Genomic DNA, 26,448 nt, shown 5'->3' with positions numbered 1-26,448 from the left:
AATCTGAATATAGTATGGACTTTAGTTAATAATAATGTATCAAGATTGGTTCATTAATTGTAACAAATGTACCAAAGTAATGTAAAATGTTAATAATAGAAGAAGGTGAGGGATATATGGGAATTCTGTGTCTGATCTTTGCCATTTTTTTGTAAATCTAAAATTGTTCAAAAATAAAATTTTTTTAAAAGTCCAATTAAAACTCTGCAACATAATCTGCAGATTGCAATACACCTGCTAAATTCCTTTCAAAATGCAATCCAGATGCACTTTTAAAGCTGTTAGACACACATACCCACATACACATACATAAATATACTTTCTATCTATGGCCTTAGATACATAGATATATGAGGAAAGCATTCCATCCATGCCAATTTTAGTGTTGCTCCTAGCTTCAAAATTATGAACAAGGCTCTAACTTCTTTTTTTATTCCATCTAAGCCAACCTTTCTGAGTATATACTATAAGCACTTAGTGACTCATTAAGAAGCAACCCCAGCCGGGCACGGTGGCTCACACCTATAATCCCAGCACTTTGGGAGGCCAAGGCAGGCAGATCACCTGAGGTCAGGAGTTTGAGACCAGCCTGGCCAAAGTGGTGAAACCCCGTCTCTACAAAAATTAACCAGGCATGGTGGTGGGTGCCTATAATCCCAGCTACTCAGGAAGCTGAGGTAGGAGAATTGCTTGAACTCGGGAGGCAGAGGTTGCAGTAAGCCGAGATCGTGCCATTGCACTCCAGCCTGGGCGACAGAGCGAGACTCAGTCTCAAAAAAAGAAGCAATCCCCTAGTTATCTTCAAACAATAAAAGCATCCAAATTCCAAGTAAGACCGATACTCTAATAACCATATCTTTGTGGTTTAAATCATTGAGTCTTTGCTTTTACTTCAGGAGCCAAAAAAAAAAAAGAGAGAGAGAGAGAAAGGAAATAGACTGTGCACCTTTCAACTAGTAGGGAAAACAAGCATCCCCTAATATGGTGTGAGACCTAGCAAAAGGAACCCTAGGAAAGGAAGCAGGAGACCTACTCTCTGGTTTCAGTAGTAGAACACTGATTTGCTCTGTGATCCTTGAATAACTCTCGTCCTCAATTTCCATTACCCTGACTGGTATTTTAACTATAATAATTCTTCCATGAATCTGGAGGTCCTTTCTTTCTTTCAAGGAACAGAGTCTTGCTCTGTCATCCAGGCTGGAGTACAATGGCATGATCACAGCTCACTGCAGCCTCAAATTTCCTGGCTCAAGTGATCCTTTCACCTCAACCTCCCAAGTAGCCATAACTACAGGGGCATGCTACCATGCCCAACTAATTTTTTTTTTAAATGGGGCCTCACTATATTGCCCAAGCTGGTCAGGCATTCCTGGCCTCCAGTGATCCTCACACCTCAGCCTCCCAAAGTGTTCAGATTACATGTGTGAGTTACCATGCCCAGCCTATAAAACCTTTAGAGAATCCAATCATAGTAGTAACATCCTGCCACTGAATGAATGCCTATACCCAGCGAGAAAGCAAAAGAGAAAGAGAAACGAGAGTCAGTGTGAAAGAGGAAGAATAAATGAATGAAAGAAAAGATAAAGAAGCTGGACTGCCATTATAGCTTTCCATTTCAGTAACCTTGTATTAGTAATCAATCATACCACTATACATACTGCAAATATTTACTTGCTAGTCAGCATTATGGCACAGGTCTTGGCTTTCCTGGTTTTCTCTTTAGAAGCCTATTTGAAAACAACTGTGGTTCTGGCAAGCTTATTTCTAAATACAATTTGAAGTTTGGTTCACCTATAGTAGCAGTTGGCAAACTTTTTCTTAAAGGGCCAAATAATAAATATTTCAGGCTTTATGGACGATATAGTCTCTGTCGTAACAACTAAACTCTGTCCTTATAGTGCCAGGGCAACCACAGACAATCTGTAAACAAATGGATATGTCTGTGTTGCAATAAAACTTTGTTTACAAAATCAAGCAACCATTTATGCTACAGTTTGTCAAGGCCTGTTCTATAGTAACAGGGGCAGAAAAATCAACTGGCAATATAGATCACATGAGTTCACACTGAAATAAACTGTTCTGCTTGCAGGGAAAAAATGCTTATGAATCATGATCTTCACATACCTGCAAGTGTTCAAGTTTCCCCTGCGTGAACAGGTCACATCACCAATACCTAAGAGAGAGCAGGAAAACACTCTCCCTTACATGGTTGTTATGACATACAGGGGATGTGTTAATTTATATAGGCAAAATTTACAAGATGACCTGCAAAAGTAAGATACCAGGTTTTAGCAACTTTAATGATAAACATAGAAACCCTTACCTGATTAACCTCAACCATTACTTCTTCCATATAATAAGCCAAATTAATTAAGATAAATGCCAAGGTAACTGGCTTTCCTAGGAGAGCTGCCCTGTTTCCATGCAATCTAGTTGGTTTACACCAACAGACCCTTGGTCATCCATAACCTGTTAAATTTCCAAGAGGCCAGAGTAACTGTTTGAGGTAGCACAGTTCTGTTTTATTGGGGTTGTTTACCAATATGGTCTAATCAGGCTAAGATCAGATCTATTATCCCTTAGGGTGTACCATAGTAAAAATATTCTATTGTGCAACAGTCACCTCACTAAACTCATCCCCATGTTAGCTACCAAGTGTTCAATAGCAGGCTGGAGCAAAAAGCCAGCCCACAAGGATCAAGCAAGTGCCTTTTTAAAAACTAATCTTAAGAAGTTCCTCTACATGGCTTTGCAAAGTAAGCAAAAACCATGCCAAATAGTAAAAAAGGCACTTACTTGACTCCCACAGGCCAGCTCCACACTCTAGCAGCTAAGATGTCACTGGCATGGTACATGGAGAGTGAGGTGGAAACGATATCTTGCCAATCACTGTAGGAATGGTAGTGAAAGACCTAAAAGAATAGAAAAAAGTAAAGTAAATGTCAAAGGTAAAGGCCCTCTTGAGCCTGCTAATGTGGGTACCTCAGCATATAATGCCAAAGAAGAAAGTAAGTCTGAAAAGACCTTGTTTAAGTCATTCTTAGCCACTAGTTATTACAGTGACCCTTAGGACAAGAGAGCACTTTTTTAAAAAATGACTTGTAACCTAGAATAAATCCAGATTGACTGTAAGAAACTCTGAAATACTTTTTTCAGAAATAAAGTATTACATATTTGGGCAGGGCGCAGTGGCTCACACCTGTAATCCCAGCACTTTGGGAGGCCAAGCGGGGGGCGGTGGATCACCTGAGATTGGGAGTTCAAGACCAGCCTAACCAACATGGAGAAACCCTGCCTCTACTAAAAATACAAAATTTGCAGGGCATGGTGGTGCATGCCTGTAATCCCAGCCACTCGAGAGGCTGAGGAAGGAGAATTGCTTGAACCCAGGAGGCAGAGTTTGCGGAGAGCCGAGATTATGCCATTGCACTCCAGCCTGGGCAACAGGAGCGAAACTCTGTCTCAAAAAATAATAATAATAATAAATATTTGATAATCACATAAGCTCAACAAATATAAAAATTGGGAGTTAGCTGGCTGTGTTGGTGTGTGCCTATAGTCCCAACTATTCAAAAGGCCAAGGCAGGAGGACTGCTTGAACCCAGGAGTTCAAGGCCAGCCTGGGCCTGGGCAACAAGCAAGACCCCAACTCTAAAAAACGCTGGGGTGGTGGGGGGGTGCTGAAGTAACAGCTTGTAAACCAATTCTTTTAGAAATATTTTTAGATTAAAGAAGAAAACAATTGGCCATGCGTGGTAGCTCATGCCTCTAATCCCAGCACTTGGGAGTCCGCGGTGGGCGAATCACGAGGTCAGGAGTTCAAGACCAGCCTGGCCAACATGGTGAAACCCCATCGCTACTAAAAATACAAAAATTAGCCGGGTGTAGTGGAGCACACCTGTAATCCCAACTACTCAGGAGGCTGAGGTAGGAGAACTACTTAAAACCGGGAGGCGGAGGTTGCAGTGAGCCAAGATCGTGCCATTGCACTCCAGCCTAGGCGAAAGAGCGACACTCCAACACCACACACACACACACACACACATACACACCAAAAAAAATGAAGAAAGAGGAAAAAAATTTTCACCCCGTCTCTGTGCTTCCAGAATATAAAAAACTGACAGAACCCTAACAAATAATGAAGAAATAAGAAATATTTTTTAAATTAAAAAAGTCTTAGGCTATCCACTAGTTTCAGGCTTTCACTAGTTTCAGGAACAAGTTTACAAACTTTAGAAACCTTGGAGCACTAAATTTTAAAAAATTCAGGTTCATTTGCCAAGTCACACAACTCTTTGGTAGGGGTTCTGTTTGAAAATGATTAGAAATCATTCCAAAACAAGAAAAATATGAAAGGCCCTTTCATATACCACTATCTCCTCTCCCCATACCTATACTTTTCACAGGTAAAATAATTTGTGAAAATTATTACAGAAGTATAATTTGTGTAGTTAGCAAGAAAACCAGCACTAACAAGGCAGGCAGATCACCTGAGGTCAAGAGTTCAAGACCAGCCTGGCCAACATGGTGAAATCCCATCTCTACTAAAAATACTAAAATTAGCTGGGCCTGGTGGCAGGCATCTGTAATCCCAGCTACTCGGGAGACTGAGGCAGGAGAATCCCTTGAACTTGGGAGGCGGAGGTTGCGGTGAGCCGAGATCGCACCACTGCACTCCAGCCCAGGGAACAAAAGTGAGACTTCGTCTAAAAAAAAAAAGAAAGAAAAAAAAAAAACTCTTCCATTACTGGAGGTCCATCCAGCACTCTTTCCCTTCAGAACCATGGAAGAAACAAATAGGCCACTAAGTTCTAATCATTCCTCAGGCGGCACTGGAATCTATCAAATAAAAGAGGCAAAAGTATTTTTTCATTCTAATTAAGTTTTAGCCAAAAGACTATTGTACCACCCCTAACTAAAATATGCTTAAAATTGGTCACCATTTGTAACAATCTTCAATTTGTACAGATCTCAAATAATTTAATGAGAATGGAAGATTCACTGTTAATAGCATATCTGGCCAGACTTATATCCTGGGTGCCTAACTAACATTTTAATTTTGGCTTGTGTTTGCTTGCCTTAGCTATAGTCCCTGGAAACCACCCAATTTATTAGTGTTTCCCTTGCTGCCTCAGCATTTCTCGTTGATGCACTATAGCAAATCATTTGGAGGGACAACCTGAATGAAGCTCTGCCCTGTGTACTCTGCAAAAACGTTCAAACCATTATTAAGAATGTTGGAAATGAAAGACATCAGCATGAAATTGAGAAGATAAAAAATTTTATCAGAGATTGTCTTTTTAAAACAACGACTTCAAAGTAAGAATATACAACATTGACTAATACATACAGATTTATTATTAAAACAAATATTTATTTCACACCAACTACCTGTCTCAAAAAGTATGCCCCCTCATTTCTAGACCTTACTTTTCTTTTGCTTGCCCCATAAAACCATAACACAATTCAAGAACAGCCTTTTTACCATAAAAGGCGCACCTCCTTTTACAAAATAAAGCAGATAGTACCCAAATTGCAGATAATTCCAAACACACAGAACAGAAACAATGAATTAATGCCAACAAATTTCCACCCACAGCTTTTCTGCACTTGAAAAATCTGAGAATTTTAGTAACCCAGGCTTTTGCTGCAGCAGCTCAATCCCCCATGAGTTCACTGTATGGTGGCAGATGCTGCTCTGCATTTCGTACAAGACATGTTCATCTGTGTAATAAAACATTCTTCTTCTCTGCCTTCTCTCAGGAAGTACAAAGGATTTTCCCAGGAATATGATAAATGAGGACATTACACACCAAAAAAGGAAAACTGGCTTTTTTGAAAGTCAAAACAGCATTCCTAGTCTAACTTTAAAAATGACATAATAAATTCCTCTTTCCTGTCCCCCAGAATATTCAGCAAAAAGTCTGTCAGTCAACAGAGGTTTAAATATATGAAGTAGAGACAGAAATGCCAAAGTAGTTAAAAATGAATGAACCAGAACTACATGTATCAACTAAATAAGGTTTTTCTTGCTTTTTGTTTGTTTTTTTTTTTAAGAAACACAGTCTCGGGCCGGGTGCTGTGGTTCACGCCTGTAATCCCAACACTTTGGGAGGCCGAGGCGGGCGGATCATGAGGTCAGGAGATGGAGACCATCCTGGTTAAGACGGTGAAACCCCGTCTCTACTAAAAAATACAGAAAATTAGCCGGGAATGGTGGCGGGCACCTGTAGTCCCAGCTACTCGGGAGGCTGAGGCAGGGGAATGGCATGAACCAGGGAGGCGGAGCTTGCAGTGAGAGGAGACTGCACCACTGCACTCCAGCCTGGGCGACACAGTGAGACTCTGTCTCAAAAAAAAAAAAAAAGAAAAAGAAAAGAAACACAGTCTTGCTCTATCCCCAGGCTGGAGTGCAATGGCCCAATTATAGTTCATTGTAACCTCAAACTACTGGCCTCAAGTAATCCTCCCACCTTAGCCTCCCAAAGTGCTAGTATTACAAGTATGAGCCACTGTGCTGGCCTAATTTTTTTTTTAAGTATTAAGAGAAAAAAAAAAAGGCCAGGCGTAGTGGCTCATGCCTGTAATTGCAGTACTTTGGAAGGCAGAGGCAGGCAGATCACTTGAGGTCAGGAGTTCAAGGCTAGCCTGGCCAACATGGCGAAACTCCGCATCTACTGAAAATACAAAAATTGGCTGGGTGTGGTGGCGCATGCCTATAGTCCCAGATACTCAGGAGGCTAAGGCAGGAGAATCACTTGAACCCAGGAAGCGGAGATCACAGTGAGCCGAGATCGCACCACTGCACTCCAGCCTGGGTGACAGAGGGAGACTCCATTCCAAAAAAAAAAAAAAAAAAGATTTGCAGAAGGATACATACAGTGTAATACCTTTTTTTATTTTTTTTATTTTTTTTGAGACAGAGTTTCACTCTTGTTGCCCAGGTGGAGCACAATGGCATGATCTCGGCTCACTGCAACCTCTGCCTCCCAGGTTCAAGCAATTATCCTGCCTCAGCCTCTCAAAAAGATGGGATTACACACATACACACACACACACACACAAATACACATATATATATATATAGAGAGAGAGAGAGAGAGAGAGAGAGCGCGAGAACAAGCGCAAAAAGATAAAGACACTCATGGGATGGTAAACATCAAATTTAAGAGAATGTTACTTTTGGGAGAAAGGTCTAAGGAAGGGTACTTGGGGGCAGTAATTATAATCATAATATTCAATTTCTCAAGCTAAAGGTTATACATTATATTATTCTACTTCTTTTTATAGACATGACACATTTCATAATTTAAAAATAAAAGATTTTTGTACTTTTATTAAGTACGTCTGATTGAACATAATGTAACTTCCTTACAAAGGACCACCCCACCTCCACCAAAAAAGAAAAAAAAAAAACCCTCAGGTGATGGAATGGCCTTTCCAAGTGAGCTCCTTTGACAGCACTCCCATCAGTTTACCTTCTGCCTTTTCTTCCATTAGCGTTATGACTTTCTAACACTGGCTGTGATGTGACCTTCGGATCCATAACTCAAGGGTCTCAGCTTGTCTCTACTTTTCATCTTACATAGAATACCCATTTTAGGCAAGAAATCTATTATAGTTTCCTTTCATTTTCCACTTTTTCATGTTAAAAGCTCTAGAAATCATTAAAAAGAAAGCCTTAGCCAGGTGCTGTAGCTCACACCTGTAATCTCAGCACTTTGGGAGGCCGAGGGGGGCAGATCATGAGGTCAGGAGATCGAGACCATCCTGGCCAACATGGTGAAACCCCACCTCTACTAAAAAATACAAAAAATTAGCCAGGTGTGGTGGCGCGTGCCTGTAGTCCCAGCTACTTGGGAGGCTGAGGCAGGAGAATTGCTTGAACCTGGAAGGTAGAGGTAGCAATGACCTGAGATCGCACCACTGCACTCCACCCTGGGTGACAGAGCGAGACTTCATCTCCAAAACAAAACAAAACAAAACAGAAAGCCATTATATATTCAAAGTTTACCCAACTTTGTGGCAGTTGGCCACACTAAGAACTCGAATTCATTCTGAATCAAACACCAATGCAGGATGAGCTATTAAACTTAAAGAAAGCACTGACTAGAGTTCAGCTCTCCATTAAGTAAATGAATATTCCAAAATTCTGTAATATGTTACACTAAAATTCTGTTTTACTATCTCAACTGTGCTTAGACAGCATTTTTAACGTTTCAGTCACAGCTGAAAATAAAAAGAAAACAAGATTTCATTTTGGGGGGGGTTAAAACAATAAACAAAATCAAACTATTAACATCTATATCTATATCTAGTCAGATATTCACACAAAGTACACCCTAGGGGCCCTCTCAAAAAAGAAAAAAAACACCAGAAAATCAATTTTTCCTGTCTGTTCAGCAAGTGTCTAGCACCAGCACTCACAGATGAGGAAAAAGGGGGAAAGAGAGAGAAACTAACAGATCAAGACAGATATAACCTGGTATTCTTCTGTTTACAAAAAATGTAATTGCATCCAAAGCAAATGGAAAACCTTCAATCTTCTCATTAGGTTTTTACTACTTCTTCCATTCTACTCTATCTTTAAATACTTCTTTAAAGTATTCTGACATCTGTATTTTCTGTTTTAAAATGAAAAATAGTTTTTTATCACACTTGGCCACTTGCCACAGCCCTGCTTCATGGCAGCTATCAGAATTCTGGCAGTACAAAATACAGGATACAGTGGGGACAGAATGGAAATACACAAGATTAGTTCCAAAATAAACACTTCCAAAAATCTGCCTTCTTTGGAAATATATATATACAGAAAGAATCTACACTTGGCAGCACCTCTTTGAAATAGTTCCTTTCTCTCTTCTGCAGTGTCCAGCATGGCCCATACTCCCACCAATCATGCCCGGTAGATGCCACTGTATCAATTGCTCAAATTTTTTTTTTTTTTTTTTTTAGAGATAGGGCATTTCACTCTATCACCCAGGCTGGAGTACAGTGGTGCAATCAAAGTTTACCGTAGCCTTGGCTCAAGCGATCCTCCTGCCTCAGTCTCCCAAAGCGCTGGGATTACAAGTGTGAGCCACTGAGCCTGGCCCCAAATTACTTTTAACATAATAGCTCTACCATCTTCTTTCATTACTATTTTTACTTAGCATTTTATTTAGTCCTGCTTGTTCAGCACAATCGGAACTGTTTTAAGAGTATTAGCTGCTTCATGAATCAAAGAGAAGTCATTCCGTCTTGACATTCCCATAATTCCCATCACTGTAGTATCTGGGCACAGAGAACAAGATGATCTACAGCTGTGTTACCCACAGGGTTGAATTAGGAAATAGTTTCTAGGACTATGTGACTCTCATTCACCCAACATGGACTGAATGTCTATGTGACTGATACTACACTAGGCTCAGTTCACAGAGCTGGAAGAATTTAAGGGCTACTATGCCTATTGACTCCTGCAGGCAACTAATCACTTACGGATTTCACACCTAGGATTCCTACAGTGTTACTACAAAATAAAACACTTTCTGCTTCAGGCTGGCAAGGTACAACTCAGAATTAATAAACCACTAGTACAGTCTCATCTTACTTCAGTACTCTGACCTTAACTGCTTTCTTCCTTCTCTCAACTCTCCAACTCTCTGGGCTTTCCACATCTTCACCTCTTCCTCCACTCCCTTCGGCAATTTGGATTAGAGAAAAGAAAACAAAGGTGAAAGATGAGACTACAGGCATAATGAACTGTTCAAGGGGAATACCAGGTAAATTGTTTATGAAGATGTCAGAAATAATTATGAAAACTGTCCTAAAGAGGAACTTGAAGGCTGTTTTTCTTCATTTCAAGCTCTTGGCCCTTGTGAGAATAAGCAAATATGTGATACCTGAGTTTATGATTTTACACAAGCCATCTAATGAAATAACATAATTAATTACAAAGTACTGTATAAAAATACAACACGTTTTATAATTTTAAGTTGTTTTTTTTTTAACTGAACATGGTGGTGCGTGCCTGTAGTCACAGCTACTGAAGAAGCTGAGGCAGGAGGATCACTTTAGCCCAGGAGTTCAAGACCAGTCTGGACAACATAGTGAGACCCCTCACCTCAGAAAAATAAAGTAAAAATTAAAAGCCCTTTAGGTTCACCTAATCAAGCATCCTTATTTAACTGACAAAAATATTAAGACCAAAGGGGTTAAGTCACTTGTCCAAGAACAAACGGCAAGTTAACAGAACAAAGAAGAACAGACCCAGTTCCTATTATACCACTTGGCACCAAATTCTCTTCAATTACTTTTGTTTTGGTGGGAAATACACACACACACACACACACACACACACACACACACACACCCCACTCACCATGACCACCTGTTCATTTATTTAACTATCTCAGAAAACTAATAATAAAAATATTTTGTGATGGTACAGCAATCCTTGGCTCCCATAAGATTTCAAAAGGCGAGTCAGGTGCGGTGACTCATGCCTGTAATCCCAGATTTTGGGAAGCCGAGGCGGGTGGATCACTTGAGGTCAGGAGTGCAAAACCAGCCTGGCCAAAAAGGTGAAACCCCACCTCTACCAAAAATGCAAAAATTAGCCAGGTGTGGTGGTGTGCGCCTATAATCCCAGCTACTCGGGAGGCTGAGGCAGGGGAATAGCTAGAAATCAGGAGGCAGAGGTTGCAGTGAGCCGAGACCGCACCACTGCCCTCCAGCATGGGCGACATGGCAAGATTCTGTCTCAAAAAAAAAAAAAAAAAGGCTCACCAACAGCATTACAAATATAATCTCTCTTCCGGTAGAGAAGATATGGTAGTCCGGCCAGGTGTGGTGGCTCACACCTATAATCCCAGCACTTTGGGAGGCCGAAGCAGATGGATCACGTGAGGTCAGGAGTTCAAGACCAGCCTGGTCAATGTGGTAAAACCCCACCTCTACTAAAAATAAAAAAATTAGCCGGGCATGGTGGCAAGTGCTTGTAGTCCCAGCTACTCAGGAGGCTGAGGCAGGAGAATCGCTTGAACCCAGGAGGTGGAAGTTTCAGTGAGCTGAGATTGTGCCACTGAACTCCAGCCTGGGGGACAGAGCAAGACTCTGTCTCAAAAAAAAAAAAAAGAAAGAGAAAAACCAGGCATGGTGGCTCATGCCTATAATCCCAGCACTTTGGGAGGCCAAGGCGGGCAGATCACGAGGTCAAGAGATGGAGACCATTCTGGCCAACATGGTGAAATCCTGCCTCTACTAAAAGTACAAAAATTAGCTGGACGTGGTGGCACACGCCTGTAGTCACCAGCTACTTGGGAGGCTGAGGAAGAGAATCGCTAGAAACCAGTAGGCGGAAGTTGCAGTGAGTTGAGATCGTGCCACTGCACTCCAGCCTGGTGACAGAGCAAGACTGTCTCAAAAAAAAAAAAAGAGAGATATTGCAACATCTCTAAAAAATTTCATAGTTATCAAAGAAATAAATACCTACACTTTTGTACTGTAATGACTGGAAAACCAAAGAATGTGTGTTGTCTAAAGCAATCTAGTAAGATACCTAGTCAATCAAAATGCTATAATCACTCCAAGTAATGTTTTCAATTATATATTTTTATACCTTCTGAGTCACTGGAGCAGCAGAAGCAGTAGGAATCTCATATACCTGTATTTCTAATGTGGAGGGGAAGGCTGGTACAATTTTACTATGAAAAGGTTTCATGCTTAGTAATGGTTACTTTAAAAAAAAAAAAAAAAGATAAGACCATCATACAATGCTCAATAGTCCCTAAAGGAGATCAAAACAAGTTAAGGCCATTAGAAAGCTCTTTATCAACTTATATATTATAGAAATGAAAAATTAAAGAGAATAAAGTCAAAGAAAATTACTCAAAAGTATTCTTCTAGGCCAGGCGTGGTGGCTCAAGCCTGTAATCCCAGCACTTTGGGAGGCCGAGACAGGTGGATCACGAGGTCAGGAGATCGAGACCATCCTGGCTAACACAGTGAAACCCTGTCTCTACTAAAAAATACAAAAAATCTAGCCGGGCGAGGTGGCGAGCGCCTGTAGTCCCAGCTACTTGGGAGGCTGAGGCAGGAGAATGGCGTGAACCGGGAGGCGGAGCTTGCAGTGAGCTGAGATCCGGCCACTGCACTCCAGCCTGGGCGACAGAGGAAGACTCCGTCTCAAAAAAAAAAAAAAGTATTCTTCTAATTAACAAACATAAAATTCAGTTATAGCACAAAGCTTCAGAGAAGTATAATAAACAGAATATACCCTTTTTTTTTTTTTTTTTTGAGAGAGTCTTGCTCTGTTGCGTAGGCTGGAGTGCAGTGGCTCGATCTCAGCTCACTGCAACCTCCACCTCCCAGGTTCAAGCGAGATACTCCTGCCTCAGCCTCCCAAGTAGCTGGGATTATAGGCATGCGCACCCACACCTGACTAATTTTTTTTTTTTTGAGACAGAGTTTTGCTCTTATTGCCCAGGCTGGAGTGCAATGGCTCAATCTCAGCTCACTGCAACCTTCCCATCCAGGTTCCAATGATTCTCCTGCCTCAGCCTCCCCAGTAGCTGGGATTACAGGCATGTGCCACCACACCCAGCTAATTTTTGTATTTTTAGTTGGGATGGGGTTTCTCCATGTTGGTCAAGCTGGTCTCAAACTCCCGACCTCAGGTGATCTGCCCGCCTCAGCCTCCCAAAGTGCTGGGATTACAGGCGTGAGCCACAGCGCCCAGTCTTTTTTTTTTTTTTTTTTTTGTTTTTTTAGTAGAGACAGGGTTTCACCACGTTGTCCAGGCTGGTATCGAACTCCTGACCTCAAGTGATCCGCCCACCTCAGCCTCCCAAAGTGCTGGGATTACAGGCGTGAGCCACAGCTCCCAGCCCAGAATATGTCCTTTCAACAAATATTTTCATACTGCTATGCAAATCATTCAAATTCTATGGAACAGAGTAGGGGAAGCAGGCACATGAAAATAAAGTAGGCATCTGATTTTTGATACATAAATTTTAAAATAAAAAAAATTTTTTGCATGGCACAAGTATACCTATGTAACAAATCTGCACGTTCTGCACATGTATCCCAAAACTTAAAGTAAAATTTTTTTACAAAAATTTGTTTTGGCCAGGCACAGTACCTCACATCTATAATCCCAGCACTTTGGGAGGCCAAGGCAGGAGGATCACTAGAAGCCTGGAGTTTGAGACCAGTCTGGGCAACATAGCAAGACCCTCACCTCTACAAAAAATTTAAAAATTATGCAGGTAGCTGGGTGTGGAGGCTCATGCTTGTAATCCCAGCACTTTGGGAGGCTGCAGCGGGCAGATTACGAGGTCAGGAGTTCAAGATCAGCCTGGTCAACATGGTGAAACCCCATCTCTACTAAAATTACAAAAATTAGCTGGGCATGGTGGCGCGTCCATGTAATTCCAGCTACTGGGGAGGCTGAGGCAGGAGAACTGCTTGAACCAGGACCCAGGAGGCGGAGGTAGCAGTGAGTCGAGATCGCACCACTGCACTCTAGCCTGGGCTACAGAGCGAGACTCCATCTCAAAAAAAAAAAAAAAATTATCCAGGCATGGCAGTGCATGCCTGTAGTCCCAGATACTCAGGAGGCTGGGGCAGGAGGATCCCTTCAGCTCAGGAGTTCGAGGCTACAGTGATTTATAATGGTGCCACTGGACTCTGGCCTGGGTGACAGAGGAAGACCTTGTCTTTAGAAAAGTTTTAATTTAATTTTTTTTTTTTTTTTTTTTTTTTGAGACGGAGTATTACTCTGTTGCCCAGGCTGGAGTACAGTGGCCAGATCTCAGCTCACTGCAAGCTCCGCCTCCTGGGTTTATGCCATTCTCCTGCCTCAGCCTCCCGAGTAGCTGGGACTACAGGCGCTCACCACCTTGCCCGGCTAGTTTTTTGTATTTTTTAGTAGAGACAGGGTTTCACCGGGTTAGCCTCGGGTTAGCGAGGTCTTGATCTCCTGACCTCGTGATCCGCCCGTCTCAGCCTCCCAAAGTGCTGGGATTACAGGCTTGAGTATTTAATTTTAAAATTTTTTTTAAATCACAAATTTTAAATCAGGTCAAAACTTAAAATTTTAGCAGGTCAGCACAGTTTTAAATACAAAATTAGAGGCATAGAAAAAAAAGCATATTTAACATGATTGTAAAAAGGAACACTCAGCGAAGGTCAAGAAATAAAGTTTCAGTGCCTGAGTAATAAAGTCAGATAGACCTTGAATTGAATGGCCTTTCTACTGGTAGTAAGTGATAGTCTACATTCAATCACCAAGTTCTATCAGTTCTACTTCCTAAATCTCTCTTCTCTCTATTCCCTTTTATCTATCTACAATGCTACCGTCCTAGTTCAGGCATCTTTTCCTTGGTTCAGTGAGACGCTCCTTACTGGTCCTTCTACCTCTCTGGTCCCATTCTTTCCAGACGGCCTTCATACTGCTGCCAACATTACCTACCTGATCATCTGATTCTCCCACTTGAAATTCTTCAGAGGCTCACCTATGGACAAGCAGTATTTTTTCAAACTGTGGCTTAAGATGTAAAATCAATTTAGGTCTCAACCAGTATTTCTTTAACAAAACAGAACAGAAACTATATAAAATACATAGTAAAAATATTATTTCATGAAACTTTTCTTTAGGTTTTTATTTTTTTTGAGACAGAGTCTTGCTGTCGCCCAGACTGAAATGCAGTGATCTCTGCTCACCGCAGCCTTCACCTCCTGGGTTCAAGCAATTCTCATGTCTCAGCCTCTGGAGCAGCTGGGATTACAGGTGTATGCCACCATGCTAGGCTAATTTTTGTATTAGGCTGGTTTCACCATGTTGCCCAGGCTGGTCTCAAACTCCTAGCCTCAAGTGATCTGCCTGCCTCCACCTCCTCAAGTACTGGGATTACAAGCATGAGACACCATGCCCAGACACTTTTCTTTAGTTTCATGTGTGTACAATGCATATACATAACTGGGTCACAGTGTAAAATGTACTTCTACTGTGGGTTGAGTTAAAAACAAGACATAAAAACACTGACTTACAGAATAAAATTTCAATTTCTTCAGAAGTCCCTTCATAGTCTGATCCCTCATCATAGAAACAGCCGTTAAGAGACAGGATCTGAAGCCACTGTTTGGGTTTATATGCTAGGTGTGACATCTGCTAGCTGTGTGATCATGGGTAAGTCATTTACAGTGTGTCACTTAACAGCTGTGACCCTGGGCAAATTTAACTCAGTAGGTAACTTAGTTTCACTACCTATAAAATGAGGATAAAAACAGTACCTCATAGTGTATCACAAGAATTAAATGAGATAATCTATGTGAAATTCTTGGCACATAATATACTTGAAAAATACTATCATTGGCATAACTACTATTGTCCAGCCTAATCTCCAGCTATTCTTGCCCATACTCCAGTTGTAACAAACCAATGGCTGCTTCTCAAATACATCTTACTCGCTCATGAGGTCATGTCAGATTGGTGCTGCCCGGAATGCTGACCATGCTTTTCCGGTCACATTATATTTCCAAATGTTTGCTTTTTTTTTTTTTTTTTTTTCTTTTTTTGAGACAGTTTCGCTCTTGTTGCCCAGGCTGGAGTGCAATGGCGCCATGTCGGCTCACTGCAACCTCTGCCTCCAGGTTCAAGTGATTTTCCTGCCTCAGCCTCCTGAGTAGCTGGGATTACAGGCACACACCACCACGTCCATCTAATTTTTCTATTTTTTTTAGTAGGGATGGGGTTTCCCCATGTTGGCCAGGCTGGTCTTAAGCTCCTGACCTCAGGCGACCCGCTTGCCTCAGCCTCCCAAAGTGTTAAGATTACAGGCATGAGCCACTGCGCCTGGCCCCAAATGTTTCCTCTTAAGCAAGACCTCTTCTGTGAAGCCTTCCTCAGCTCTCACAGGTAGGTCCTAAGTGCTCCCACTTAACATTCTTTAGGAAAAAAATAAAGGAGCACAGCCACTTATAGTCTGTTTCTACAATGTCTCCTGGCCAGACTGTGAACTCTTTTAGGACCAGCACAAAGGCATTTCTCTCTCCAATGCTCACAGCAGTGCCTCACAAAATGCAGGAGTTCCACAGATATTTTCTGAATATCTCCAAGTTACCAAACCTTTCTATGTCTTCATTTTCCATCTGTACAATGGGAATACTATTTTGCCAGAAGGACTGTTGTAGAGTACACTAGAGAATGTTATAAAAGCATCTAGTATAGAAGCAACTCAATAATTACCAGGTTTACTGGGTGGGACTTATTTTTTTCTTTTTCTTTCTTTTTGTTTTTTTTTTTTTTTGAGACACAGTCTTGCTCTGTCGTCCATGATAGAGTGCAGTAGTACGAACTCGGGTCACTGCAACCTCTGCCTCCCAGGTTCCAGCAATTCTCCTGCCTCAGCCTTCCAAGTGGCTGGAATTACGGCACCCCCCACCATGACTGGCTATTTTTTTTTTTTTTTAATAGAGATGGGGATTTCACTATGTTGGCCAGGCTGGTCTTGAACTCCCGACCTCAGGTGATTCCCCCATCTCGGTATCCCAAAAAGCTGGAATTACAGGCACGAGCCACGGCACCCAGCTGGGTGGAATATTTTAGAAATCCAAACTAAATTAGGAATATCTCCAAGAAGCAAATATCTCAGACCTCTAACAGCTAACACCTGGAGGGGAGGGTGAGGAAAGAGATTTAAGAAAGGTAATCAGTGGGAAGGATGTCAAGATCTCTTGAAGGAAAACAGCAGTAGATGCTTGAGGAAGAACATGCTGAAGGAGCAGAAATGAAAAGGAAGGATGACCCACACTGACCCCCAGAACAGTACAGTTTTCATTCTAGCCAGACTTAGGCTTAAATCCAAAACATGTGTGCTGGCTCTCAGTGCATCCCTAGCACTAAACCAGTTTATGACACTTAAACTATAAAACTGGGATAATACCTCTCATAGGGTTATGGTAAAAAATTAAATAAAGTAACAATGTCCTCAGGTCTTAGATGGTTTCTTCTGTCTATTCCTCTATCTGTAGAAACCAGGTGGTTCAAGCTAACCTATATGCTCTCTTATTATCTGACAACTTATCAGTCACACTAACTTTCTCTGAACTAAAGTTTAAAGCAGATATTAATACAGTGCTCTTAAACATCCTCTAACATTACTTACCATAGAAAAGAGGTACAAAGTAGGCCTGTCTCAGCAGGCAAAAAAGTTTAAATGATACTGATACCTATAAGGCAGTAGAGTTCAGGACTATACATTTCTAACTGTCTTCTACACAGTCTCAAACACCTAATAGACTCCTCAGCAATTTTCTGATGATTATTACAAACACTCCCCAAACAATAAAGTGGAAAATAAATAGCAAGAAAAAATACATAAAAACTGAAAACTTTAGGAACAAAGCATAAAAATTAATACCCACTCTTCTGGATTAATAAATAGTATTAACATCATTAAAGAACATTTGGAAAAGGCTCATATCTTTGAGATGTCAAAATGCGATGTCATATCATCAAATTATTCCAGAACTGCATTAGAAAAAGTTCACCTTTAGCATGCTTTAGACTCAACTGGTGATAAAATTTATGAAGCTATATTTTTATCAATATAAAAGATTCAAGTGTGTACACAGTTTATGGACCAATAATTCACTAAACTTATTAAAATTAATTTGCTTGAAGTCAACTTTCATTTTTACATAGGCTAACTGCAAGCATTTAACAAAGTGCAATGAAATAAATGCATTGTTTCCCTTTTGTGTTCAACCTACAGAGGAAAGATTTTTTAACAGTTATTATCAAGCTTAATCTAAATCAGAGGGTAATTATTTGAGACTGACTTTGAAGTTAGGTACTTTAAGAATTTGGCCAGGCACAGTGGCTCACACCTTGTAATCCCAACATTTTCAAAGGCTGAAGTTGGGGGGGGGGGGGGGATCACCTGAAGCCAGGAGTTCAAGACCAGCCTGGCCAACATGGTGAAATCCTGTCTCTAATAAAAATACAAAAAATCAGTCCAGCCTGGTGGCAGGCGCCTGTAATCCCTGCTACTCAGGAGGCTGAGACAGGAGAATCGCTTGAACTCTGGGGGGCAGAGGCTACAGTGAGCCGAGATCACACCATCGCACTCCAGCCTGGGCAACAAGAGCAAAACTCCATCTCAAAAAAAAAAAAGGAATTTGACCCCAATCCACTTTTTAGAACCACTCTCAGCTTAAGTGTTTTAAATGAAACAAAGAATTGTGTAATTTAGTAGGAAAACTAATTGAACAGGAAAATGAGAAGACGCGTGACCCATTTCCAGTTCTGTATTAACATGCTGAGCTACTAAGAAAAAAACCATTTCGGCTGGGCGCAGAGGCTCACACCTGCAATCCCAGCACTTTGGGAGGCCAAGACGCGCAGATCACCTAAGGTCAATAGTTCGAGACCACCCTAACCAACATGGTGAAACCTAAAAATCTACTAAAAATACAAAAATCGGCAGGGGGCAGTGTTGCACACCTGTAGTCCCAGGCACTCAGGAGGCTGGGGCAGCAGAATCACTTGAACCCGGGAGACAGATTGCAGAGAGCCAAGATAGCACCACTGCACTCCAGCATGGACGACAGAGTGACTCCCTCTCAAAAAAAACAAAAAGCCATTTCACTGCTCATACTCTTGTTCCCTCAATATAAGGTCTTACTGAACTCTAAACACTAAGGTTCTTTTTTTTCCTTTTTTCGGGACGGAGTACTGCTCTGTCACCCAGGCTGGAGTGCAGCGGCATGATCTCGGCTCACTGCAACCTCCGTCTCCCAGGTTCAAGCAATTCTCCTGCCTCAGCCTCCTGAGTAGCAGGGATTACAGGTGCACGCCACCACACCCGGCTCATTTTTTTGTATTTTCAGTAGAGACGGGGTTTCACCATGTTGGTCAGGCTGGTCTCAAACTCCTGACCTCATGATCCGCCCACCTCGGCTTCCCAAAGTGCTGGGATTACAGGCGTGAGCCACCGCGCCCGGCCAACTCTTAAGATTCTTTAAAGTGCACAACTTCCACAGTAACATCTTAGTTTTCCTAACATGTTATCCTAGTAATTCTAATATATCCACGAGCCATGGTATGGCATTAATCAAAGAATAAAGGGTCCGGGCATGGTGGTTCACCCTCTAATCCCAGTACTTTGGGAGGCCAAAGCAGGAGGACTGCTTAGCTGAGGAGTTCGAGACCAACCTGGGCAACATAATGAGCTTCATCTCTACAAAAAATTTAAAAATTAGCCCAGTGTGGTGACTTGTGCCTGCAGTCCTAGCTATTCAAAAGGCTGAGGTCGGAGGATCACTTGAGCCCAGGAGTTCAAGGCTACAGTGAGCCGTGATCACACTACTGTACTTCAGCCTGGGCAACAGAGTGAGACCTTGTCTCAAAAAAAAAGAATAAAGGGCTGAGCATGGTGGCTCACACCTGTAATATCAGCACTTGGGAGGCCGAGGCAGGCCAATCACCTGAGGTCAGGAGTTCAAGACCAGCCTGGCCAACATGGTGAAACCCCGTCACTACTAACAATACAAAAATTAGCTGGGCGTGGTAGCACGTGCCTTTAGTCCCATCCACTCGGGAGGCTAAGGCAGAAGAATTGCTTGAACCCAAGAGGCGGAGGTTGCAGTGAGTCAAGATTGCGCCACTGTAACCCAGCCTGGGCGACAGAGTGAGGCTCTGTCTCAGCTATCCTGAGATATTAAAAGGTAATCTTGACCTTAATCACAGGAAAACAAACAGTAATTTTTAAGAAAATCTATAGGGATGCAAAGCTAAAACGTAAGAAGAAATAAAAACATCCTAGCGGTTGATAGCAAATCATTTTTTGTTTTAGGGCTGCCCCATGTTTGAAGTTGAAATCAAATAGCATTTCATTAGTAACATCATCTGAATGATTTCCTACCAATGTATTGTCTTTGACTTACACCACTCTTGATGCTGTATTTTCTATTTAGATTTCATGTTAAAGAAAAGAGTTACATGAAGCATAAAGAAAAGCCACTTGGGACTTAGAAAAGTTCAAATAATCAGAACTTTAAGATATCCAAGATCATTTATTCAGATATTTTATGAGTTTTAAAATAAGCAAGATTTTGTGCTGGATGTGGTAGCTCATGCCTGTAATCCCAGCACTCTGGGAGGCTAAAGTGAGAGGATCTATTGAAGCCAGGAGTTAAGAAACCAGCCTGGGCAACACAGCAAGACTGTTTCTAAAAAAAAAAAAAAAAAAAGTCTTTATGAGCTAGGCATGGTGACACACGCCTATATACACAGCTACTCAGGAGGCTGAAATGGGAGGACTGCTTAAGTCCAGGAGTTGAGGGCTCCAGCAAGCTATGACCATACCACTGCGCTGTAGCCTGGTTAAGAGAACAAGACTGTCTCTAAAAAATATATTAAAAAAAGAAGAATGGCTGCTTCCTTAAAAATAAAAGAAGTCGGCCAGGCGCGGTGGCTCACACCTGTAATCCCAACACTTTGGGAGGCCGAGGTGGATGGATCATGAGGTGAGGAGTTCAAGACTAGCCTGACCAACATGGTAAAATCCCGTCTCTACTAAAAATACAAAAAAATGAGGCAGGTGTGGTGGTGTGCGCCTGTAATCCCAGTACTTGGGAGGCTGAGGCAAGAGAATCACTTGAACCCGGGAGACGGAGGTTGCAGTGAGCCGAGATCATCCCACTGCACTCCAGCCTGGGCAACAGAGTGAGACTCTGTCTCAAAAAAAAAAAAAAAAAAAAAAACAGAAGAAGTCTGGCCTGGGTGCAGTGGCTCATGCCTTTTATCTCTGCACTTTGGGAGGCCAAGGCAGGTGGGTTACCTGAGGCCAGGAGTTCGAGACCAGCTTGGCCAACATGGCGAAACCCCATCCTACTAAAAATACAAAAATTAGCCGGGTATGGTGGCACGCACCTATAAGCCCAGCTACTTGGGAGGCTGAGACAGGAAAATCACTTGAACCTAGGCGGTGGAGGCTGCAGTGAGCAGAGATCACGCCACTGCACTCCAGCCTGGGCAACAGAGCAAGACTCCATCTAAAAAAAATAAACAAATAGAAGTCTGCTCTTAAACATATTTATCCAGAACTCTCAAAATCTTAATATAGAATAAACCAACAAATGTGGAATATGATTCAAACATATACTTGTAATAATCTGGGTAATTACTATACTTTTGCTGGCTATTGTCAGAAAGCTAGTGACCACTGCTGAGCTAATCCAGTGGTACCAACTCTTTCCATCAATCCACCATAAAGAAGTGTAATATACAACCAAAGACAGCACTGGCAATACTAAGCTTAAAGCAATTCTCCAAATGTGGTTACCTAAGGAAGGCTACTAAGCAAGCCAAACTGGGGGTAGGGGGATAGGAAGAAGAGATAAAGGGCATATCTTTTCCCCAGCAAGCAGAAAAAGGGGTACATAGCTAATTAATGCTTGTCTGAGCATCACCTATGTACCCAGCATTGTGCTAGAGTCTATGAGCCACAAAAGTAATAAGATACACATCATTGCTTTATCTCCCCAGTAAGATCAGATGCCCACAAATAAAACATTTAGAAAACATGTTGGTGTCAATCTGTGTCCTAAAGATAATAAATCTCATCAGAATTCAGAGAGGACAGAATAAAAATAGAAAAGGGTTAAAAATCAGGAATTATACAAATCAAGATTCAAACTAGGAATTTTTTTTCTCTACACATTTAGAGAAATTTTTCTAGTAATGAACTATAGAAATTATCCCTGAAAGTATCATCTTCACACTAGGAATTCTTGAATCCATCTCCATTTAAAGGAATTTTAGGCCAGATGCAGTGGCTTACGCATATAATACTAGCTCTTTGGGAGGATGAGTCCAGGAGTTCGAGACCAGCTTGGTAGAAATACCCTGTCTCTACCAAAAAAAAAATTTTTTTTTTGAGATGGAGTTTCGAACTTTCACCCAGGCTGGAGTGCAGTGGCGTGATCTTGGTTCACTACAACCTCCACCTTCTAGTTTCAAGTGATTCTCCTGCCTCAGCCTCCCGAGTAGCTGGGACTACAGGCACCTCCCACCATGTCCGGCTAATTTTTGCATTTTTAGTAGAGACGGGGTTTCATCATGTTGGCCAGGCTGGTCTCCAACTCCTGACCTCCTGATTTGCCCGCCTCAGCCTCCCTAGTTGCTGGGATTACAGGTGTGAGCCACCGTGCCCAGCCAAAAAAAATTTTTTTAATTAGCTGGGCACAGTGGTGCACATTACTTGGGGAGGCCGAGATGGGAGGACAGGTTGAGTCCAGGAGTTCAAGATTGCAGTGAGCTGTGATAGTGTCAATGAATTCCAGCCTGAGTAAGAAAGCGAGACCTTGTATCCAAAAAAAAGTAAAGAAATTTTAATCCTTGGTCTGTTCGTAACCACAAACATAACTTAACAGTCACTTTCCTCAGTTTATTAGGTTTCCTCACGTGTAAAGTGAGAATGTTAGATTCAAAGGGAATTGTACATCACAGTCTGTAACCTGAAATGAACCTTAGAGGCTAGAGGAGTGATTGGGGTGATAAAGGCTGAAATTCAGCTACAAAAAAATCCATAAAGGTTTAGTATGGATGTATGGGACAGTGCAGAGACTAGCTTAAGTACAATAGAGTATTTGTGCTGGGATGAATCTGGCATAATAAGATTGGGCCAGACCATGAGGAACTCAATTAAAGAATTAGGACCTGCCTCTGTATCAGGCAATATAACCTGTTAAAACTTTCAGGTTAAGCTGAAACAATGTCACTGCCAAAAGAACTGTGATGTGTAAAGTAGAGCAAGTCAGTCACAAACTGTAACAGGACAATGACAGACTTAAGTAAAAGATGTAGTAATTCAGCATAGCCGTTAACTGTTAGAAAATGCCAACAGTGGGGCTGTCATAATCAGACATGAAACAGTTTGTTTTAGCAATGGAATTACACAGCTCACAGTGAAAGGCAGTTCCTCTTCGAAGAACCATCGTTAAAAATAGTAGCCACCTTCACTAACCATACAGAAAAGCAGGCAACAAATATTTTACATCAGTTTTGGTTACAGTCACAAGCTGGAGAGAAGGAAAAAAATTACACTAGATGGTGCTAAAAATATTGAATAAGCCCCTGTACCTTTACTCTTATTTACTCAGTTGAAAGATATAATGGAGAAGGGGGAGGGGACGAACTAAGATTATAACTTCATAATTGCACTTACCAACTAGCTGAGCTACTGTATTGCTTTGGACTCATTCTCGAAACTTGGGAAACATGAATTTCTCACTCAAAAAATTAGGTAGTGCTGTAACTGGTTATGACCCCCGGTTGTAATTTACCATACCATACAGCAGAACAAAAGTGGCACAAACTGACTTGTGATCCAGTCCAATGCAGACTGCCATCTGCTGCACATACACAGGATGTCTCCCAAGCAAGATTCAACCTTAGCGTCTCTCAGGGAACTTTACCAGAACATCTATTCTTTCTGGTAAGCTGTTTGCTCCCATATTCACCTAATATATGTACTCAAATCAACCCTACTTACAGGAGAAGTCCCATTCATGGGGTTTTGAAATAGCAATACTTTCCTAACGGACAATAGTACATTTTACAAGGTAGTCGAGAGATGTAAAGGAGCATTTGCACTTTACAATAAAAGGAACACAATAAAGGGTGAGAATATCTCAGATGAGTGGGAGTCCTAAAACTGTTACGTATTAGCTAACATAACCTTGGCCAAGTCTCTCTCTGTTCAGGGCCTCAATATCTTTTAAATGGAATGTCTTGTAAGGAATCACAGACTATCCTATGGAAACAGCTGTATATATGATGGCTTCAGAAGAATTGTAGAAAAATAAAAAGTCTGTTTATATATTTTAAATAATCAGGTTCGATTTTTTTCAAAATCTTACAATTCTAAACTCATGTACAAGTCACCATTCCCGTAACATTCCTGCCCTTTAGAAATAACACTTCATTATGCTTTCAGTTACAAATTCAGCACTTCATTTTTACTCACCCTAGAATAGCACAGAGAACACCTTCATGAAGCATCCCCACAAGGGAGACACTCACAGCCTGACAAATTTGCATAGTGGAAAATATACAAGGCACACATTTTTTAAAACGCCAAATGAGTATCACACGCAAACAGTCTTAAAAACTGTGCAAAGTCAGAAGATGTCTTATTAAAATATGGACTTAAGGACAACTTGGGAAGCCTTTAAATAGTTTGAGGAAAAGGGGAATGCAATCAAAATTTGGGGTGGCCTTATGTTTTTAAGAGAACAAAACACATAACCGGAGGCTACGAAACAAGCAAATTAAATTGAACTGTGGAAAAGCTCGGCTCTCACCCAAAAGCTTCAGCAAAGCAATATGCCAGTATGCCAAATAAAAAGAGGTACAATCTTCTCACAAGAATGAGGATAGAGTCCATACCTATGACTAATAATAACAATACCACCTTGCTTGTGCAGAGCATTAGGTCTTTTCACAGCTCTTTCACACACTTGATTTTGATGTTGTCATTGGCCTTAGGAGTATCCTCTCTGAAGAGCTCCAGTTCAGTTTCCTCTTAAGAGCTATGATCAGAACAAGGCAGGTGACGTGTTTATTGAGGGTTGAAGGTACTATTGTAGTTTCTCCTATCAGGCTGTTTACAGTGATCTTCTAATAACCACACTATACAACTCAGCCCCAGGAAATAAAACCTACATTCTTTCCCTCAGAGGTGGCCAGAGACCAACACATACAGGTCTAGAAAGTCCAAGGGAAGGAAACCTCCTGACTTGTTAGGTTAAGAACTCCATGCCAAATTCACCTCTCGCAACTGAAAAAAGAAATCTCTCTCACACTCTGTCTCTCTCTCTCTCTCTCACACACACACATACACACACACACCCAAGAGTGTTCAAACAGAAATCCTCTTTTTCTGCCAGCCAATGAAACCCAGCAACAACTGGTTAATACAACCACCAAATCTCTGCCTCTGTCAATAACTTGTCATATTCGCTTCTCCTGTGCCTGCTGCCCACCCTTCCCGCTCAGGCACGCGTGAACACGCTTATACAGTAGCCCTCGAAAGGACCCCCAAAAGCACCTTTAAGAACCTGAGAGGATGGAGCTTGCCTCCTGAAGCAATGCAGCATCCATCTCGAGGGAGCTGGTTCCCCATGCACACACACACACAGGAAGTCACAGAGGGGGATAAAGTTTGATTTTCCTTCTTGCCCGACCCCTCCGGGACGAGAGAGGACGAGGGGCGGCCCCGCCGGGGTCCTGGGCTGCTCTCCGGGGCAGCTCCCAGCAGCATGGCACTGCCACTCTCCTGGCACACACAAGGCGGCCGCGGCAACTCAGGACTCCCCAACCCGCCCAGAGGAGGAGGGAAAGGGGACAACTTCCACCGGGCTCGGTTCGGAAGCCTTGGGGCAGGGCTGTTAAGAACGAAGAAGGGAGGGACCGAGATTGGGGGCGGGTCGGGGAGAGGTTCCAGTCCCGTGCCTTCCCCGCCCTGGTGTCCCCAGTCCTGCGGGAACATCCCCGCCGCCGCCCCTCCTCCTCCTCCTCTCGGCTTCCTCCCGCCCGCCCTCCCTTCCTGGTCGCCGCCGCAGGCGCCTGAAGGGCACGGCGGCTCCTCGGCGCCCCGCAACCTCGGGAGCGGCCGGGAGTTGAGGTAACTCGCCCGCTGCCCCGGCGGCCTGCCCGCCGGCGGCTCCCACACGCCAGCGCCGCCCCGCCCTCCCCGGAGCCTCTGGGCGCGCTCGCTCACCGTCCGGTGGTGCTGCTGCTGCCGGTGGCGGCTGACGCCCAGCCCAGGGAAGCAGCCGGCAGTCAGCGCCCCGCACCCGCCGGCGCCCCCGCCGCCGCCGCCCCGAGAGGAGAGGAGCAGCAGGAGCGATCTACCTGCGGCGGCCGCCATCTCTCAACTGGAAACGGCGCCGACCCAGGCAGCGCAGCGGACGGCCGGGGCGGAGCTAAGACCCGCCACTCACCGACGCCGAGCCAACTAACGCCCTTGACTGAGTTGATGAGGCGGGGCTTCCTGCAAGGCCCAATCGACAGGCGGGAGAACCACATTGGAAGCTGCCTGTCACTTCCAGAGTTACCTATAGTGGGACATAGTCAATTACGGGCAAATTCTAGGGAACCGGTAATTGGCACCCAAGCCCGTGAAAATAACAGCAACAGCGGTAGAACTATGATAAGGGTAACGGGGGATATAGATATTTGTGAAAAGCTTTGTTCTAAGTAGAGTTCTAAGTGAGTGTTCTAAGTTGGCAAAATAGGCACCAAATTAATAACCGTTAACTGTATGCTGTAATTCTCAACTACACGCCCAGAGTTGTCATTCATAACTGATTAATATTTAGATATGCTGAAATTAACCCTGCATCACAGAGTGATCTAATGACTGTGATGTGTAATATAGTATAGGAGGGGTAGAACGA

The 26,448-nt window shown here is 42.6% G+C and overlaps 1 protein-coding gene across 2 annotated transcripts in view; it reads right to left on the bottom strand.

The window, feature by feature from the left end:
- The window catches only part of MCU (mitochondrial calcium uniporter), a 216,814-nt gene extending 190,874 nt beyond the window's left edge, over positions 1-25,940 (bottom strand). The window contains exons 1-3 of one of the 2 annotated variants that reach the window (XR_002730132.1): positions 25,770-25,940; positions 2,797-2,912; positions 2,125-2,173 (exon numbers count right to left, since the gene is read on the bottom strand). Coding sequence is in view for 1 of the 2 variants with exons in the window: in XM_023204981.1 (XP_023060749.1) it covers positions 25,770-25,919 (150 nt within the window). In the remaining variant the exon portion in view is untranslated. The remainder of the gene's footprint in view (positions 1-2,124; positions 2,174-2,796; positions 2,913-25,769) is intronic. The other variant, XM_023204981.1, reaches the window with a different exon arrangement.
- Between the last annotated feature and the right edge of the window lie 508 nt (positions 25,941-26,448).

The sequence above is a fragment of the Piliocolobus tephrosceles genome, chromosome 9, assembly GCF_002776525.5.
Source record: "Piliocolobus tephrosceles isolate RC106 chromosome 9, ASM277652v3, whole genome shotgun sequence".
NCBI classification, from domain to species: Eukaryota; Metazoa; Chordata; class Mammalia; order Primates; family Cercopithecidae; genus Piliocolobus; species Piliocolobus tephrosceles.
The sequence above is the reverse complement of the archived record's forward strand: the minus strand, read 5'-3'. Positions and strand labels throughout refer to the sequence as shown.